Source organism: Charadrius vociferus, unplaced genomic scaffold, assembly GCF_000708025.1.
Source record: "Charadrius vociferus isolate BGI_N301 unplaced genomic scaffold, ASM70802v2 scaffold662, whole genome shotgun sequence".
In the NCBI taxonomy this organism is placed as follows: Eukaryota; Metazoa; Chordata; class Aves; order Charadriiformes; family Charadriidae; genus Charadrius; species Charadrius vociferus.
Genome location: NW_009647412.1, coordinates 549,804 through 570,732, shown reverse-complemented (window position 1 = coordinate 570,732; position 20,929 = coordinate 549,804). Strand labels below are relative to the sequence as shown.

The 20,929-nt window shown below is 43.2% G+C and overlaps 1 protein-coding gene across 1 annotated transcript in view; it reads right to left on the bottom strand.

Moving 5' to 3' along the window:
- RAB11FIP4 (RAB11 family interacting protein 4 (class II)) overlaps positions 1–20,929 on the bottom strand; it is a 97,808-nt gene that overhangs the window by 53,892 nt on the left and 22,987 nt on the right. Inside the window, exon 5 of the mRNA XM_009880240.1 lies at positions 17,983–18,071. Coding sequence (XP_009878542.1) covers positions 17,983–18,071 — 89 coding nt within the window. The remainder of the gene's footprint in view (positions 1–17,982; positions 18,072–20,929) is intronic.

Here is a 20,929-nt window from a genome sequence, read left to right as displayed (position 1 = left end):
CAGCCTGACGTAAGTAGTTAGAACATGCCGGTTTGTACGAGGGTGCACCAAACTTATAATGCTGCCCTTGTCTGCTTTTATAAAGTAGAAGTAGATTCGACACCTACTAACCTTGCTACGCTAGTGCCTTCATAAATGAGCGCAGGAAGCAAGGAAGGCATATGCCTTCTATACCATCACAAGCAGAACTTTGATCTTGTCGCCAGTCGAGGCAAGGTAGCCCTGCTTTGCACTCTGCCTTTTATTTGGGTGGGCTCTGCAGACAGAATAAAAAGGAAAAACATTCTGGAAAATTATTAGCCTATGAAATTTAGTATCCAATTCTACCTACATGCACAAAAGTACTGCTGAATGTTATATATACCCAGATATAAAAGCTGGGCCAGCAGACAGGGCACCAGCTGAGACACAGGCACAGGTTCGCACTCGGTGACGGACATGTCCCGTGACCTCAGTGGTATGTACTCTCCTGGCTCTTCTGGAAACCAGTCTGACTCTGCCACCTACCTGGGCCTTATCACTGAACAGCTCAATTTATCTTCTTCAAACTTGGGTTGAATAACAATTTCCTAGCTCCCACAGAAGCTGTAAGATGAATTCATTAGAGCCTATGAAGCACTTTGATAGTATAATAATGGAATAAGTACTGTAGATAGTTTTTATGCTAATTCCTTCATCTACATATCTGTGGCTGCCACCTCCAGGAATTTAACAGATATATGGTATGCAGAATAAATCTCTCAGAAGTAACAAGCCTCTGTACCAAGTTTGCAGATCATTTCCACATCTCACCACCTGTGTAGGGCTACCCTATACTTTTCCTCCACCATAACTGAGAGCAGCCTACTGTAAGATGATGGTGAGTGACAGCCTCAGTGCACAGAGCCTGTGAACTATGCTGCTTTGCACATCTTTTGCAGCAGCTGGGGAGGCAACCCCTTTAAAAATTCCCTAATGACAAAGGCCATGCTCACCCAGCTCTCTGGAACAGAGATGTGCAGGCAGTCTCTCGCTGGCTGGTCCATTGTTCCAACTAGTGTTTTTCTCCTGTATGTAAATGCCATTAGTACTTCTCACAGTCGAACCCTTCTGCCAGGCCAGCTCCTGTCAAATCCTTAATTCCAGATAAACCAAAGTGCCCAACCCTTTTGGAAGCAACAGGAATCAAGTCCCTGTGCAAACTGGTGACACGAGGCCTCCCGGCCATCACCTCCCTGGGAACACTCAACATTGCAGCCTGAGCACTGAGCACACTGTGTTGAACTTTGCCTCTGTGGTACCCCTCAGCTAGACAGCTCCCAATTAACAACTTTGTGTGAGCCCAACTGGCTCTAGACAATATTTTCAAATGTGACCACTGTGAAAGGAAAAAAAAAAAAAATAGGTCAAGAGGATTATGCAGGGTGACTAATGATTGCTGCGTGCTGGGCTGAGATGTGAAGTCTGGCTGTGTTTTCAAAGGTGCATAATAATATGTCCTTGTCTGACCTGTGATGCTGTTGACACTTTTTCTGAGTTGATGCCTTCTCACAAATCCCCATTAGGCTGGAAGCTTGAACGCCCACCGCGAATGATGCCAGCAGAGTGGAAGGGCTACCAAACTTCGCAGAAATACCATTTAAGTTTCACTTCATTTCTTAAAAGCCAGGCAGCAGAGGCAATTATTTAACTGTCGAGCCCTTTTGGAGTTGTTGGCTGAGGGACGTGGCTGCTGTTCTCAGGCTGTGGGGTACAACATGTTAATACACAGTTCCCTGGAGCCAGTCAACTGATAAGAGGAGAGGGCTATTCTGTTCAGCACAGCTGGCACATACAGTCAGGGGAGTATGCTCTGCCAGCCAGCTTGCCACCCAAATAGCCAGAACTAATAGTTTTATCCTTATTTTATTGATAGGGAGGACAACACGGTATGATGGAGGACATGGTTCAGCTGCCCTGCCCAAAAATCACAGGTCTGTAGCAACAGAAACATGAATTCAGCTGTTTTCTCTCCTGGTCCAGTGTTTAGCATTACAGAGACCCTCCAGGTACCCATTTCATTAACAGGGAAGTTACAATTAATTTTTCTTACCTAACAAATGTTCACTAGCCAAGTATTTGTATCAATCTCTCCATCCCAGTCACAGAAATATGTCCCTTTCTAGCTACAGAAATTGGAAGAGAATCACAAAATTGTAGGACTTGGAAGGGACCTTCGGAGATCATCTAATCCAAATCCCTTGCCAAAGCAGGTTCACCTAGAGCAGGTTGGACAAGAATGCATCCAGGCAGAATGGCAACTCGGCTATAGCTGAGCTGAACCTATAGTTCCCCACAGCAACAAGTGATGCAGCAGCCTCAGAGAGTCACAGAAAACAGCCTTTTGTTTCTAATACAGTCCCTCCATGGATAAGAATATAAATATAACCATAGGAAACTTTCCTTGACAAATGTAGACATACCATGAAAAACATAACCTCTGGTTCAGCTTAACTGCGAGGAAGATCTGAAATACATTTCGTCTCGGAGAGCAGAGGCCAGCCCTTGCATATGGGCTGTTGGCAGCCTGGCAAAAGCCGGGTGTGATGACGCTAGACTGGATGATGGTAGGGCCTAGACATGGAGCTGGGAACAGCAGGTGCAGATCTGTTGTAGGAAGCAAGATACCTTCTTCAATTCACATAACATTTTTTCAGAATGCCTCAGGGAACACTCCCAGCTTTAGGAGAAACATACAGCTGTCCAATAAAGCTCACAAGTGTGGGCAAAAGCTGTGACAATAATAGCACTATTCTGAGGTGCCATCACATTGATTTTCTACTGCTTTTGGGCAATGTTCACATTCATACAAGTAATGGGGGAGCACAGCATGTATGCACATCCCATAGTCGCCTTTAAAATACCAGTTTTAATTCCCAGGCAGTTCTACACTGGCAAAAGAACAGAAATTCCTTGCTATAGCAAGAGCAGTCCTCTGTGACTGAAAAGGTACAGCCCAGGCAAGGCCTTCCAGTGGAGTCCCAACTGAGGCATTGAGAACTCCAGGCTCATAGAGGGCCTGGGCTCCCTACTTCACTCCCCCAGAATTTAACAGAGGATCAATTTCTGCCCCATTGTTAGGTCTCTGCAATCACAGGCTGAGAAGAACAATTTTGCACAAGCTCCTTGATTTAGATTAACCCAAAAGTGACAAGAATACTTTTCTTGCTTTTTAAAGAAAAGCCTGCTGGAGCCAACAGACTGATTGTTCCATAAATCAATTTCTTTCCCAAGTGTAAAAGCTCCAACTGCTCATCCCCTGTCTTTCATCCTCATTAAATAGTGTTGTGAAGTAATCAGCAGTATTGTCAATGGCTCTGGTGCTGCACAGACACTTCTGAACATACAATATTGGAAGGAAACGAAGCCAATGAAGAAGATTCCTCCCCAGCAGCTGCACCAAGGCTAGCAGTGAAGGCTGGAAACATCCATGCAAAACCAAGACACCCTATGACTGAAGGGTGAGCCCAGCTAGGGCCCTGCAGTGCCCCATGTCCTGCAAAGAGCAGGTCACGGACAGGCCCTCCCTGTGCTAAATGTGATGTGGCTTTCTCAACCATTTCAGCAGCGAGTAAACTACCTCCAGTTACTTTTCAAATTCTATTTCCACAATCTGGTCAAATTGAAATACTGAACTACTCTTAAACACTGATCCCTGCCCTTGACACTCACATCCCTTCTTGTTCAATATGGAAGCGTTTAGATGCCATGAGAAAAGACGTGCTGTCAGACAGTGAGGAGTTGTCAGCTTGTGAGAATCTTTGGGACCCCATGTCATCTACGAACTAGTTACAGATGGTGAATTACCCCAGGAAACAGAAACGTGTGTGGTCCATGTGGGTCTTGTCACCCACTGGCTCTTGTGGAAGCTGCAGGAGTGCGAAGGCAGCCCCAGCCTACTAGAAAGCGGGTGTCGGGGAAAGGATGTTGTGCCTCCCCAAGTGGACCTGCACAAGCCAGTCCCAGGGAGCCACGCTAACAGAGATGAGCCAAAAGCAGACAGGGGAGGATGTCCTAACACAGTTTGAACTCCTGGGAGCTGATTCAGAAGAGTCCTTCCCCTCTTGAGTATCAGTTCCCTCAAGAAAGAAGACATTGCACATAAAGGCGAGTCTATACAGAATGCAAGTATCTAAGTCTAAATATGAACATTTTGTACAGTAAATATTGACATACTCCTAATAGTGCTGGCTTCTTCCCTTTCCCATCTCTTCCTTCTAAAATAAAGTAGTCCTGTCCTCCCAGGGGAGAGGCAAAGGAAGACCCCCACATGACAGGCACTATACAAATACAATCAAGAGATTGTCTCTTCCTGTGAAGGTTTTTGATCTAATGAGACTACATACAAGCTAGAGGAAAAGCATGTCACTCAGTAGCACTGCCAGTAATGCCCTGGCTCTAGGTCAGGAAAGAGCTGACAATTTTGTTCATGGGTAAAAAATAGTAATCTTCAATAACTGCAGAGAAAGTGCTTCAGGACTTTCCCCGTCCCAAGGGTTTTGCTTCATGAAGCACGTGGGTCAGTGTTATTCCGTACATTTCACTGCTGAAACTTTTCTTTGTAGACCAGCAGGAGATCAGTCACTCTTGGCACGGCATCTTCTGCGGTATCTGAGTACAAACTCTTTCCCCTTTGAGTTGAGTACCACGACAAGATGTCTCTTGACAGCAAAGTTTTGTCATGGTGCAGTAATCTGAGAAGTCTTACTCAAAGGTTCTTTATAGGCAAGGAATCATACAAGGCAACAGGTGAAAACTCTGATTTTACTGCATAAAACTCCCTTTTATAATTCTCCTGTAATATCTCACCATTGGCTTGGCAATGAGACAAACAGATTTTAAGTGAAGTTTCAAAATACGGCAGAAACAGAAAACCAGTGATTTACTCTCTTAACTGACAGTTTCCCAGATGAGAAACCTGTGGCAGCTCCTGCAGCTAGATAAACCCTGCAAAGAGTGATTCATAAAGGATGGTTGTTGTCCTTGTGCTGTAGAGTTCAGAGGTAAACAAATATTTATGAAAGGCAATATTTATCTATTAGTCTCACAAAATACTGTGCATTACTCATTTCCACAAAAATCAGATCTCAGAGACGCAGTGAAATACTGACTTCATTTATTATTTAGGTCTCCCTCCTCACTTTTCCACAGGGTTAATAGCAAGTTATGAATATTTCCTTGGAAACATCTGTGCAAGCTCATTTTAAAAAGCCAAGAACTTAACAAAGCAAAGACTGTTGGTTTAAACTAAGATTTTTACAAACTCCTAAAGCCCAAATCCCATGCTGATGTAGGGTACATTGGTTACCAGTCTACAGCCCACAGGTTTTTGCAGTACATATGTACATAGCAAATGTGCTGCTGGAAATAGAGGGAGAATACCAATGGGGTCCTCAGCACCTCCTCTTCAATAGACACCCTCTGTGCTCCCGGAGATAAACAAACAAAAGCAAAGCCACAGCATGCAGGTAGAAAATGTATGGATCCCGAGATTTGAAAATGTGTATATAACTCCAGAGACACACAGAGAGGAAAGGCCTCACCCCTCACAGAAAACAGACGCATTATTTCATGGGCAGGATTGATGTCACTTGGACAGGGCCTAGAGACTCCAGAACAGCGGACTCAGCATCCTCAGAATTTAACATTTCTGGGCTGTTGCTGATAAGCTGATCACAAAAAGCAAAAATGCAAATTACCTCTGACCATCTCGGCTTCTATTTTGTTATCATGCATGGATTAAAAAAACAAAACAACAACAACAAAAAAAACCAACAAAGAAGGAACACTTATTTTTCACTTCAGCCAGAGGCTTCACATTTATCAGACCAAATTCCTCCTCCAAGTGTACTAATGGAAATTTAACCACAGTAAATACTCCTAATTCTATTAGGATTTCCAGATTTGGCCTAGAAGTTGTACAGTGCATGCGGTCCTTTGGGATAACTGGGGGATACTAGATAAAGTCAAACATTTGCAGATATTCTCCATAAGTAGCAGGTGAAGAAGACAAACTACCCTAATCACAGTTCAGACTTCTCCCAACTGGTTTTTCTTTAATTTCCCAACCTTTAACTTCCTTTTTGTGGCCTTAGATTTACTTTCCTCTGATTTTTGAAAATTCATCTCCCACTCCCTTTTTCCTTCATTTTTCATTGCAGTCCTTCTACATATACATTTTAGATAAGTTGTCTCTGCACACCCATCTCCTCAGTGCACACAGCTCAGTTTTGCACACGCACTCTCTCAGGGGCTATTCTGCACTGTGAATGGATGAAGGGAAAGTAGGACATCAGTTCTTCGTTCAGTCTTGGATCACTCATGATGTGAGCTCTCTTGTATAAGGCACTGAGAGAAGATTCAAGTTGAAAACACTGCAATAATTTTGAGCCAGCAGAAATTCTACAGAAAAAAAGCTCACGAAACTGATCTACGAACTATTCTGAGGAGTGCAACAAGAAGCCGTAGAGCAAAGATCCCAAGAAATACACTAGTCTAAAATGTAGACTTGTGGCAGAGACCTCCTTTTATAGATGTAGATATGACAAACCGTTTTAAGTTCTGAAACTTTAAAAGATGAAAGAGGACCCTGGTGAAGGTGAAGCTGTAAGAGTTGAAAGGAGGCATATATATGAAAAAGTTCCTACTGTAACAGTCTTAAAAACTTACACAGTGGGGAAAAAAAAAACCTCAGCAGGAACACAAACTCACTTCTTTCATGTTCTTAGGTTGATTTTCACCACCTAAGAACCCGATCAACAGTTCTTAGTAGTTCCTAAACACCCCTCCCCGTTCTGGACAGGTTCCCGTCTTCCATGCGCTAGACTTTTCCATGAGTGTGCCTTAGGGCATTGTAACCATATGGTCCATCTCCTGATGAAAGACATGTGCCCTAGTTACCCCAACAAATCTTCCTCAATGACATGAACCTTCAAGGACACAGTAATGAAAAACTCATTGGAGCAACAAACAGCAATAATTTTTTCAACATACACACGCCAGTAATAAATGCAGAACAGTTACCGATACAGGAAACTTCTTGTGGAGAATACATAAAAATACTTGAGGTTCTGTCTATTGCTGTCTGTGACCAAAACAAGCCAAACACATCCTCTCCGCTGCTGGAAGAAGGTAGTAGCATATTCAGCATGTATAAGTTGAAAAATTCCCGCCATTTTAAATGAGATGTTATGAATAAATTTCTACTATGGGCACGCAAGTTTACCTAAGTATTGCACTATTCTATAAAAATGGCTGGACAAAGCTCTACAATATATTTAAACCATATTTATGTATTTGGGATATATCTATCAAAGAGTGCAGAGCCTACAAACTTTCTCTCCTCCAGTCGTTATCCTGCTCTGGCTCTATATGGTGCTGTACAAACACATAACGAGAGAGCCTTTGCCTAAAAAAACATGCCGAGTGACCAGAGACTTTTGTAGACAGACAGCAAATGAACAGGATTTATACTAAGGATGTCTCCTTGCAGGCTTTTGGGCTCCACAGCTAAGAACAAATCAAAGTCTCTGGCAAAGCCAAATTCTTTGTTATCACAGTCCTATTTACACAGGCTGGGAAAAGCTGCAAGGAATCACCCTTTTTTATATGCCTTTTTTACCTTACTATGTCTACTTTATACATTCCCTTTCCAAACACTTCCTAGTCATGGTGGTTTGAGACTAGGCTGCCAGGTTCACACCCTCAGCCCCAAATGCTCATCAGCATTTGCGTCAACACTGTATCAACATTACCATGGCTACATTATTATTCCAACTTAACCTTGCTAGGAGCTTATCCTATTGCCAAGTACCAAAACAAACGTAGGATTCAGTGTACGCATCCACCTAAACAGGCTACTCTATCTCATGGCCTATTCCCCAACTGATATTACAGTCAACTGCATAATTACAATAACAGTCTGGGTAAAAAAGTGAGCCAAATAGCAAAACTCCTAATTAACAAGGCCTCTCAGGGGCCTAATTAATCTTGCCTGGATTTCTGTAAACTCAGAAAACGTAACAGTTGACCGTTTCTTTCCTATTTCTCATCTGTTTAGACCAAGCAAGGGCTGTTCCACCCTAGTTCTAAACACTGCCCAGCAGGCAACAGTCCCCATATCTGCTGGCACTGCCCCACCAGTGTACACACAGCTCCGGAACTGGTCCAGGCTCTGCCAGGACCGTGTCAAATGGAAAGGAACGATCAGTCTGTTCCACTGAGCTTAGGATGAACTTCAGCAGCCTCTTCTTGGCGTGCAGTTGCTCAACAGAAGCTGCATTTCTCTGCATCCTTATTCTAGACAGGGCCTCTGTGTCCCTGATTAAAAGAAGGTCAAATAGCCCATATCTCTTTTTAATTTTTAATCGCAATTTCATGCTGTTATTTCAGCTGCTGGAGGCAGTGTAGCACAAATCCCCCAGGAGTAATTCCTAGATACTGTCTTGTAGCCTGGCCTACTTCTTCTTCCTGTTCAGTTACACATTACTTATCACAGCCCAGATGTGTGACCGTGCTGGAAAAGCCTGCCTCCACCCAGACAAATACGTTCTCCGCTGCAGCATGTAAAATAAAATAAATCACATTTTGATTCTTCTCCAGCTTCTAAAAATAGACAAGATAATCAAGATCTAATTTTTAGCTCTGTGAGCCCAGCTGAGTATGATGGTTTAATTTTAAACAGTTCTGTAGACTCCAACAGAGGACAGTGCCACAGTCCCCACCATGTGGCACCTCCCTGCGGTCGTTGCCCACAGTGGCAGGCAGGTGTCAGCACTGCTGGCAAAGCCTGGCGGGGGGAGACACTCGAATGGGTAGGCCAAATTCCATGCGAATTTGCGGGATTGTGGACATTGCAAGGGCTGGGTGTGAAATGCAAGAATGAGGAAGTGGGAGCAGTGACCTATAGCTTTCATAACTAGGAAAAGTACTGGGCAATTTCATGAACTGCATGGGTCATTTTGGTGGCAATTGTTGAGGCTACTGAAATCACAGCCTAAAATACTGTGGGCAGTATAACGGCAGCTGTGTGACAGAAATTATTCCTGTAAGATTTCACCTATGGAGGAATTTTTTTATGTAAATGGAAAAATTCCTAGCAGTATGTGCAGGTGTTGTTTTGAAAAATGACAGAAGCTACCTCCAAAAAAATACATTGCTCTCAGTTTGGTCAGAGTGGCTAGAAGGCAGAAAAGAAGCAGTCAAATCCTTTTTGTTTACTTGTGCAATGAGGGATTTTGCTGGTTTTGTTTAGCAAGGACATCTCTTGGTGGTTGACTTTCTCTCTACAGTTCCATAATAACCTGGAATCTTGGCACTATCGAGCAGCTTTTACAGGTCTACACAGAACTTTCTTCTGATTAAAAAAAAATAAAAGGATAAACCTAGTTAAACCAACGCTCCCTCCTCCCCCAAATCCTGTATTTCAATTTCACAGCCTTCCCACTGAAAATACTCCAAGAAGAACACTTTATGTCCCAAAATATTCCACAAACACAGTACAAATTTCCCCAAGTAGCAAGGAGAAAAGATGAGAACCAGACTAGGAAATACAAAAATGAAAACAAACAAAGAAAGAAAAAGTTTCAAGTTCATGAACTGGAGGGCAAAGACATCCTCATCTTGTCACACGATTGTCAAGAAACCCACCGAACACTACATGCACTGCCTCCTACGTGGCTACTTTTATTACAGGTATTTTGGTGTTCCCCAAGGGCCAAATATCACAGTCAAGACTCATTCACCACCCTGTGACTGAGCAGTTCTATTTCTTTCACAGGAGTACAGTACACAGTGAGTGCTGCCACAATATTGCTTTTGCAATATTTGATTGTTAATACTGCTATATTCAAGATACATGACAAATTAAAGTGGACAGATTTTCAGTACAGCAAACAAAAGGCAAAAAGGACTAAACCACAAAGCCATACTTACCCGAAGAATCAAATCAATAGCGATGTGAATTCCTCGATAGAAAAAGACCAACTTTTAGCTTTCAGTCATTTCAAAGCCTCTACCTAAAGACTGAGCCACAGCCTAAATTGGTTTATCCATGGAGATAGAAGGATGGGGGAAATATTTTGCCATGGCAACTGACTATTCCAGAAAAACCACCCCCAAAACTGTGCTTAGTCACAAAATCAGCAGATTAAAAGCTTGAAGATAATGCCTCAGAAAGAAAAAGTATGGATGAGACAGAAAATGTCTATTAAACAGGCTTTCAAATGGTAAAGCTTTTGAATGCTATACAAAACCCTACCTGGGCCATAGAACAGAAATAAATACTAAAAAAAAGAGTCTCAGATAACAAAAATATAAGTGCACAAAGTGACTTTCCTATAGACACCTGAAAGGACGCTACGGTTGGAACTTCATCTCTGTGTCACAGCAAAGATGGCTGAACCGGGCAGTCATGTTTCCTCTGGTTTCAAACCACCCAGCCAAATATAGCCCCAAGAAATGGTAAATTTTAACTCAAACAGGTGCCTGTGGGAAATGAATAATGTTTGGTCCCTCGCTGATTTAAGCTTCTATTACCGGAGGCCAGTAGTTCACCTGCGAGAGCAGGTGCTTAAAGTTTAAACCAGCCAACTGGCAGAATTTGTGCAAAACCACTGACATACACAAATTCAGCCCAACTTCCCAACCCCTAAAAGATGGCATGATCTGAATAAACACTACTGCACCAAGATACTCCATTCTGAGGGCTACGGAAACTCAAGCAACATCTCTATCAGGTCAGCCCCCCAGCCCTGGGCAGTCTGTCTCCTGCTGGCCTCAGGCAGGGGGATTGCATTTGGAGGGAGCAAAGCCCTTTTACCAGGGTGTTGTGGCAAGAACCGGGTGGGAAAACATTTCTCTCAGCCTGGGACCTCTTAGATTTCAAAATACTTTCTTGGCCCAGCTCAGGATGAGACAGTCAAAACCTCAGATTTTTCTCAAAAGAAAATCCAAAACACATTTTGAGAAAGGAAAGAAATATTTTTTGACTGGGGCAGAGCGTTTAACTTCTTTTGTGTTATTTTAGGTGTGTTATATACAACAACCGAGCAAAAACAAGTCAGGGAAAAAGTAATTTCCCCTTGAAAAATGTCAGCGTGTGATATTCCATCAAACCAAAAATTCAAACTGGTTTTGAAAAAGAATATAATCTTCAATCTCTTTAAAACTGTTTTTGGAGGAGTCAGCATTTCTTTTGTTGGAAGATGCCTACCTTGCCCTGAGTGCAAAACTGCTCATTCTCTGTACAGCAGTTCTTCAGGGCAGCATGTTGTAATCAGCTTGGGCAGCCAGAGGTAGATTATTTTTATGCAGGTGTTTTGTACCAAGGACACTTATTTTTGCATGTATGCAACAAACATAAAAAATATAATTCAGAATATTGCCAGGTGAAAGCAGGCAATTTCCATGTAAATTAGTCCCAAATAGGGGCACACTGTGCTCTTCATTGCTCTTGGTAACTGTTCACTGGGGGGTTCTCAGCAGTTGTAGTTAATGTTGCTTTCTCATACTTGGAATAAAATAGGAAAAAATGAATTGCTGAGAGTGTTGCCCTTAGAGGTTACAATAAACTTCTCATCGGTGCAGACAGTGTGTTGCCTGTGTATAATCCTGCCCAGCCCTACCCAGGAACATGAACTTTTTTCTCTCTGTGACTGCATGTCTGTGCTTTATCAAGCTTTTCTTCCCCACCTCTCCAGCGAGGGATTCAGGCAACAATCACCCCAGGAAAAACCCAGGGCGTTGATCAAACTCCCGCCAGGGTCTGAGAAGTCTTTCTACTGATTTCAGCAGGGGCTGGGATCAGTCCTTAGGCTGGGCCTCCCAAAAGGCGATCCCTGGTGATGTTGAGCATACTCATTTCCCAGGGGATGCAGCAGAAGCTGAGGGGAAGGAGAATCTGGCAGATTTAGGAGCACCAAATATAAAACAGACTTCTAGATTAGACCAGGGAAACCAGGGTACCTTTTGCTTCCCTTGGCGTACCCAAGAGAGGCTCGAGCCAGAACATTCTCCAGTTGAAGTACTGGGGGACTGCATGTCCCAGGTTTTGACTGCTGCAGGAATGAAGATGCAGCCTCCCTCCCAGCTTCCCAAGGAAAGACATTAGGATGAGCTGCTCATAATCACAGCATGGGTCCCACAGCGACAGCAGGACAGAAGAGCCCACCAGCAGCTTGGTAAGGGAAACAATTTGCAAACATGTACTGTGCTGATCGCTGTGTTGCATAAACACCCCAAGAGTCTCAAGCACAGGGAGGGAAGTCTCCACACACAAGGCAGACACCATGTATCTACAAGGCTGAAAACACAATGGGAGCCAAGAATGACAGAGAGTGTGGGTGGTGGAGAAAACTGCAGGCTGATAAGAAACAGAAAAAAAGCAAGCTTCAATTTGCTGTGTTTAATAATGCTTCTCCTTACCACGTAGGCTGTTTTTTCTCTTTGCTATTGGTTGGAAAAGTATTTGCAATTTAATAATGTCTTAGCTGCTTTGCCTCTGCTGAGATAGGAGTCTCTCTGCCAATGCTACCACAGAAGGCAGGAGGAAAGATGCATTTCAGATTAACAGTTAGGCAACACCTGGGTGTAACGTTAGGAAAAATAGTATCAAGAAAACTCTCCTGACAAATGAGATCAATCATTTTACCCAAGAGCACTGGTGACTTGATGGTCAAGGTGAAGCCACTGCTTCAAAACACAGCATATATGAGATGAAAAATACAAAAAATTCTGGTTACAGACTCTCCAAAGTTTCTCCACTGGATCTGACATCCGCCACTCCAACTTTGCTTCAGCTTCCAGAAGGGCGAGCTCAGTACAGCACCTGTGCACAGACCAAGAGCAAACTATGGGGAAAGACATTTTGTTAGGGTCTCAGCCCTGCCAGGTCTGCACCAAAGATAGAAATGCATCAACAGTCAAGCTCTGAAGGATCTTCAGTAAAGATCTGCATTAACTTGTTGTGTCACGTTACTATTCCTTGGCTGTCATTTTCTTTGTGGTAGACACCACCCCAAACCATGCAGAACAGGCTTCTGGGAAACTAGAAGTGATAGGGCAGATGTTTCTTGGGCTCAGGTAAGATTTGATGTCTTTGCTTGCTCCTCTCTACTGAAGTTACCCAGAGGGATTTGTTCACTAGCAAACTAGCATTGCTGCAATTGCTGGCATGCCTGGTGAAACGGATGTCCTCGAGGAAAAAAAGGAGAGCTTTATTTAGGATTGGAACAACAAGAAGAAAAGAAATGCAAGTTTGAGTTCAATAAAATATTCAATGCTTTCCTGGGCTTTGCTTTTCAATAAATAGCAAGAGACAGCACAATTGGAGATAATAACTGCAATTCCAGGCTGCGAAAGGAGAGCTATGCAAATGGCCCTTCACCTTTCCTCAGTCCAGCTGTGTCTCAGACTACTATGTTCTTCCACAGCCTAATGAAAAACCCATTTGGATCATAGGCTTTTTTCAGTGACGAAAGGCCCCCTCTGTTCTGACAGAGGTGTGAGCAGATATCCTCAAGCAGCTAATGGGGAAAAAACTTTTTTCAGAAGCCAGTGGGGGACTCCTAATTGCTACTGAAAATATTTTCAAAGCAGCAGTCAGCTAGTAGTCCCAGCTCCATCCCAGAGGCAAACACAATTTATTTGTCATGTTTCAACAATTTTTCTGCTGTTCATACAGTGTAATTAATCACTTGGCAGGCAGGCGAACACCCACAGGACTGCAAAGGCAGCTCATTCTTTGACATGCAGCAATCGTCCTGTACCTTGTTAAGAGGCAGATTCACTCTCTTATTTACAGGAGAGCGGTAAAAAAAATGGAAAGCAGCAACTCGAAACAGCAACAATTAATAAGAAACAAACATCCTTGTTTAAAACAAAGACCCTGCCATTATTGTCTCTTACAACACGTTCTTCCACCGGGTTTGCATGTATGGCATTTGGGCATTGATTTCAGACGAAACGGCAATTACTCACATGTAAAAATACATAGTCTGTCGCGTCACAAGTAGCTACTCAAATAGGTACCCTGCTACCTGGTGGTAAGAGGCTCTAAGATCTGTCATTCAACCTCCTCTTCTGTCATCTATCCAGGTGATCTAGATACAGGCTCCCTTCAGATATGAACAGCCAAAATATGCCAGGGGAAAAGCTGAAAAATCCAGCTCCTGTTCCTGATTCGCTTTTCCCTAAACTTAGGTGCTAAGACAGAAGAGCACTTAGACCCAGGTCACTGCTTCTCAGGGCATGCAACACAAATCTTGGCGAGGGAGCTGCAGATGCAGCCAGCCTAATTCCCTCTGAGTCCTGTGGCTAGTGCTCCTAGCTGGCTAGGTGCCCGGAAAGGCCCAGAGCCAGCCATTCGGAAATACTAGACACAGACACTTTGCTTTGTTTGAGCTGGCTGAATCTGGGTCTGGGTTTTCACACACATAATTCAGCTGTGGACTTTCTGTTGGTTACCGTCTCCAAAAGGCTATCCAAGGGCTCTGAAGTGCTACCAGATGCTTGCCACAAAGGAAATCCTGCACACTGGACTAGGGAGATTTTTGTCTCCCTTCAAACTGGAGCCAAAACAAGAGTTGAGGCCATAATAGCAGCAAATACTGTGAAAGGAATTCAGGATCTAGAAAGTGGCTTCTGGCAAATTCAGTGTTCTATTATCTCTCTAAAGGCTGTAAGAGACTGAAATTATATTAATAAACAGCACTTGACTGAAGCAGTGCCTCAAATGGAGTACAATACAAACCTTAACCAAATCAAGAGACTCTGAATTCATACACAGAGGCAGCAGGTTTATTTGTAGGTCCTGGAGCTGAGAGGCTCTACAACTGCTAACTCCTAACTGCAGTCCCATCCTCCTAAGTTTCTTTGGACCAGCTTTCTCTGTATGCGCTACCGTACTCTTTGCAGCATGAGCCAATGCTGATGGAAGTCAGTGGGAGATTTCCCACTGATCTGAGAGTCCTGTAGTAACAAAGTGCTGCTCTTGGCTTTCTGCATATCACACCTTAACAGACTTGCACTTAAAGGAAGAGCTCTCCATTCACCTGAAATATCACTGACACAGCCTCTCATTATAGACCATTAGAAACCTTCCATGCAATGGCCTTTGCATTTTAAATTGCATATACAATAGGATTTTTTCTCCTTTTTTGACAAAGTTTTGATACATTAAAAGCTTGTCAGCTTTTATTTTTGTTTACACTGAAGGAAGAAAAAAAAAAGTGAAAGCAGACCATTTCAAAAATGTCAAAAGAAATGCCCCAAGCTCCTGGTATCAGGGGATCTTATGTATCAATTTAAATTAATTGCATCCAGTTGGTTGCAATTAAAGGCTAAAGGCTTGGCAGTTTCTCCTTTCGCATTTGACTCAACATACATAAACAGCTGGATCAGTTCAGCACCTTACTGTGGCTCCTGCCACTTCATCCCACTTCTTGGCATTACCTTCACCTCCTCAGGTTTCTCCTTTTAGGCTTTGGAAAGCTACAATACAGGGAGTGGGCACTTGGGAGGGGAAGCAAAAGTGAAAGTTGGGGACAGGAGAAATAACATGGGACAAGGATAAATCTCCTCCTCCTCTTAAATCACATTGTGAATACAGAGACAGCGTAACAGTGAACCAGCTCGCTACCTGCCTTTGTGTAAGTACAACCCCTTCGGTGGAATAAGAGAGATGCATTCCCTTTTAAAATATCTATTTCTGCCATCACAGCAGATGTATCCTTCTGCTGCCTAAGAATTTGACAACACCTGAGAATTAGAGACATGCAAAGGGTATACTGGGATGAAAATCAGATTAGACAGGCAACTACCATTTGTGCCATTGGGAGCTGCCCATAAACTTGACTACATCACCAGGAATTCACACTCAATAAGGTCTGGGAGATGCAAGAAAAGCTCATATGGTTTCAGTACATGCTTCCTTGGGAATGGGAAACAAATCTCATCAATGGCAATAACCTCAAATCCACCTGGTCCTCAGTCCTCCTCTGTTTCATCAGATTTAAACTCCAACTTTCTGCCATAGCAGAGGATCCTTAAAGCAAGTACAGAACCTGTTTACAACCGTTTTCCAGTCTTCAACTGACATCTAGCGAACAGTTTCTAAATTGCACCTGAAAGACCTGGAGATTGTAGATGAAACGATCCCCTCTGGAGAGCAGCTGTGCAGAGGACCTGTGGCATAAGCATGGAGCATACAACAATCTGCATTGTTTCCTATCCTCTCCCTACCTCGATAGCCCACCTGCCCTGTGAGAAGGTGGGGAAGAACCTGGTTCTGCTCAGAGGCTGCACAAAACCCCCACTGGCCCAATTCAAAGCGGGCAAACACAGCGCTGGACTCCACTGCAATGGTGCAGCCCACTGCAGGGACCACACATGGTGGCTGGTGGACATCAGGACCCAGAAGTGATCAGCAAGGCTTCCACCACAGCACTGCCAGATCAACTCTTTCTGAACAGGAAAGGTCACCCTCTACCTCCTTCCTGTCCCACAGGCACAAATCTAGAACTCAAACGGGAAACTCATCGGCTGCTATCAGGATTAGCAACTGCAACTCCTGCACTCAGGCTCTCCTGATGGATAGGTGGCAGGAGTGGTGCAGTTTGCAGCCATCTCGCAGTTTGCCATCATGCACCTCCACAGCACATCTTTGGGTGACAGCAGATGCGAAATCCCTGAGGAATGAAGACCCAACAACCATGCTGCCTGTCTTCAAAGAATATCAGAACCAGCCTGCAATGTCTGCATAGCAATAGTGGAATATCTAGTGTTTGCAAAGAGCCTACTTTCCATTCTATCAGCCTCTATCATCTATGGCAAAACAGGGAGTTTGGTTTATAATATCTATTAGAGGTAATCAAGCAACAGCATGGTGGGTATCTGTGTCACCACGTACAAAAAAATAGGATTTTAGAAACAAGCAGAGTGATGGTGGTGTCAGCCTGCCACAGCCCAGGTACTAAAACCAGCCTGTCACTTTCATCAAGCAAAAAGAGCCAAGCCAGACAACTCTTCCTTATTAAGAAAGTTTGTGATCAAATTCTGCCCTCCTGTTTGCAGTCATGGAGGGCTCCTTCCATCTTGTGACAGACATCTGCACTGAGGTGAAGGAAATGTCTCTATACTTTCTGTACGAACAGCGGAAACTGTTTTGTATAACACCATGAAGTGCTGTAACACCAGCATGCTTATCACATGTCTTTCCTCAATATATGAGTATTTTTCTCACACTTTATCACCTCAGGAAGTAAAATGCTTTCCATACTCATTTCAGGATCACTTGCAGTCTCACAACACCATTGACATGCAATCCTTACCTGAATGTACAGTGCTAACTGTACCCTTAAGATTAAAAATTTAAATGGGTGGAGGTAATTAAAACCAAAGTCAAATGAAGGAGAGACAAACAGATGCTCAAAGGAAACTTAACATTGTCCTTGTTAAACTGCGCAGACACCATCAAATTAAGGATACAGGCAAAGACCTTTAATGGTTTGAAAATATGCTATACCCACCAGCCAAAATACCATCAAGGTTACCAAAGGTATATTGTTTCTGCTTCCCAGCAGCTGTTGAGTTCCTGTTTATTATCTGCAGAAGGTCTCTGAGGACTTGTTCACCTGCAAAGTTTGACTGATTTAATTAGATACAAATCAGTGTTTTCCACTTCTGTGGTGCCAGCAAGCTTGTATGTGATGTCTCCCTTCACAGGCAAGTGAATACTGAGGCTTGTAAGAGGGATGCTATCCAAATCCTAAATACTCTCATACCAGCTGACAGCTACCCTGTGTTAAATGCAGCTTAAACCAATGTAGAAGGCTGGCTAGCAGTCATGAATCTAGGAAGGAGTCAATAGGCCAAGTAAAACAACAGCATTTACAATGACCTGACTGCACATCGCTCCAGGGGCTTCCTCAGCCCACTAACGTGAGACAGAATCAGCGCTTCTCTTACCTGGTAATAGTAATCAACATACTGTGGCTCGTAGTGTTGAGGCTCAGAGTTTTCAGGAGACAGGACATCTTTTAGTAACTCTTCACAACCTGGAAAAGAGAAATGAGAGCAGATTGTCAGGCTGAGAGTTTATCTCCCCAGAGATTCCATGGACAGTGGAGGAAGAAACACGGGTTTTTAACTTATCTGTATACACAAAACCTTGAAAGCTAGCTCTGGAATAAGTAACAAAGCTCTGCCTTTAGAGTTCTGCACAGCACATATTCAGCATGTGACACTTAAATAAGTGCAATTACACTAATGCTGACTCTCAGCACAGATACACTACACTGCAATGAAGATGAAAGGTGAACATTGTTTGGCAAACTACACTGCAGGATAGAAACCCACCCCGGACCAACCCAAAACTCTGAAGTCAAACACTGGATTTGCAGGCTTGGCATGAGCCAGTGTCTGTTGCACATTAGTGTCAGTGGAGCTACTTCTGATTTTCTCTGGTCTAAGTGACAAAGGGACAATATCTAAATGTCACAAATTCCCCTTCCAAAAGAGCTCTGTCACAGAGCATACAGTGGTTGGCAAGCAAATATCACTGCAACCAGAGATTTTCAGCTTCTGTGTTTGCTTTTGTTAACAACCACATTAACAGCTGGAAAAATCAATGTCTGTGTTTCCCTCAGTCCTTCTCTCATCTGAAAACCTGAGACAAATATAGAAACACTGAAATCACCAAATGCCTCATTCCCCATTAATTACCAGTGACCGCAGTTGGCACGTTGAGCTGTAGAAGGCAGTAATATCAGGCCAGGTTATTTTAGAATAACCAGCTTACAGCCTTGGGCCTAAACTGTGTGAAACCTTCTCAGCACGTGTCGTACACTGTCTTACGTGGAAGCTGCAATTATCCAGCAGTATTTCTCTCTTCCATCCCATCACTAATGCAATACATTTGGTTGTGACATTATACACTGATACCCATTCATGAAGCAGGTGAGCCAGAGGAAACAGAGTAATGTAAGAAAGCGTGAATGGCACAGGTTTATACTGTTAACTGATTTTTCTCTCGTTTTTAAAATAAAGGAATAATATCTGTAGGACTGAAGATACCTTGTGGTTATGGAGGGGAGTCCCTTACAAAGGGAAGGAGTACTTAAAAGAACAGAAAAGGTGACCAGATGGAGGAAGCCTAATATGGGGGATCAACATGTTGTCCCGGCCTCCCACACAGAGGCATGTGTCAGAGGCAGCACATGGTGAATGAAGCAGCCATTAAGATCTCAGGAGTGCCACATGGGCAACAGGACTTTTTTCCCCTTTTCCATCTTCTGCAGCAAACTAAGATTCTCAAGTGGCACAGAACAGAAAATAAACTAAGCTATTAATTGCACACTTCTGTGCATTCTTCCCTTTGCTGGAGAAGTTAGTGGGCAAGAATGGTGTGGGTTACTTTCCAAAGGGGAGCTAACCTGGGAATAACAATCCAAAAAATAATTTACTGGCTCACAGAGACAAAATGTTAAACTTATGTGCCTAACGAGAGCATCTGTCTGCATAACTTACCCTATCTGTTACTCTCATATTTCCCACCCAGCCATTATCCTTTTCTTTCTCTTGGTTTTACCATTAAGTGTGTCAGCCAGTGCTTGACTGAGGTTATTCTCTAGTCCTCTTACAGAAAAGAATTCAATTTAGTATTTGTACCTTTTGACATTTATAACCAAAGCTTATTACTCATCAAACTACCTTGTGCCAGCACCCACTATGACAGTCTTAACACTTGTGAACTGCTTACTTTGCTGAAAGGTCTCTGCATGATATGGAGCACCTACTCATTAAGTGAGTTATCTCCAGCAAAAAAGAAAATAAATGCCAAGTGCTACACAGTAATGGATGTAGATTAGTGTAATGAAGCTGACTTGTTTACACAGTTCTAAAAATTCCCAACAATATCTGCAGCCATAATTTCAAGCCTTACTTTCCTAATTCAGTTGTATTAACAACAGTGCTTCTATCTAAAGACCTCTAAGCAGTCAATCTTCATTTAAGTCTGTTATGTGAGAAGTTATCACCTCCCCCAACTTTTTTCTTTGGTGGGGAAGAGTCACAAAGGCTGTAGGTCTTCAAAGAAGGTCTTTACTGCACAAAATAAGGGAAGTCAGAAACCTTTCTGCCTTGACTCCTTTCAAAATGCCAGCCAGACTGGTCTGTTAGAGTCACAAATAGCTCCCACATCTCCAGGGTCTAAAGTTTAGCTGCAACGTCTTCTGTGTCCCCTGTTTGCTGTTCAGTTCTTACCTAAGATTATTCCTGATCACATTCTTTCATTTTACTTGTCCACTAAGGCAGACCCCTCCATGATAGCCCTTGGCCATTTAAATTCAAGCCTATAATTTATTCACTAAAAACACCAGGGAGAAAAGCGTTGCCTCCTTTGTACCTAACTGACGTGGGGCAGCCCTCACCACTTCTTCATGAGAGTCACTTGGCACAGGCTTTTATGTCCTGGTCCAGAACCACAGAAGCTGATCAAGCATTTGACCCACTTCCAGAACATCACCAGGCATTTAATCCAATTTGTTTACCTAGCTACTACATAGCTTAAAATGGCAAACGAAGCCAAATCTTGCTTTTATTGAAGTCACAGGCCAAGTTTCCATTGGCACTGACAGACTCGGGATGTAGGTTCATCTGAGACTATCTCCTTCTGCAAAGGTGACTTTTTGGTGGGAAGATGTTTGAGTGTGCAGCAGCCAGTGTTCCCTGTGGGAGAGGTTTGCTTAGCATGCAAGCTGGCATGACAGCTTGGATCTCTTCATCCTGTGGGGAAGATTTGCATGTTATTACACTCCACAAAAAAGGGAAGAAGAGAAGGAAATGCTGAGGCCGTTTTCCACTGAGATTACTAAAATACATCATTGCTACCTTGCAGACATCTGAACCTGTTCCA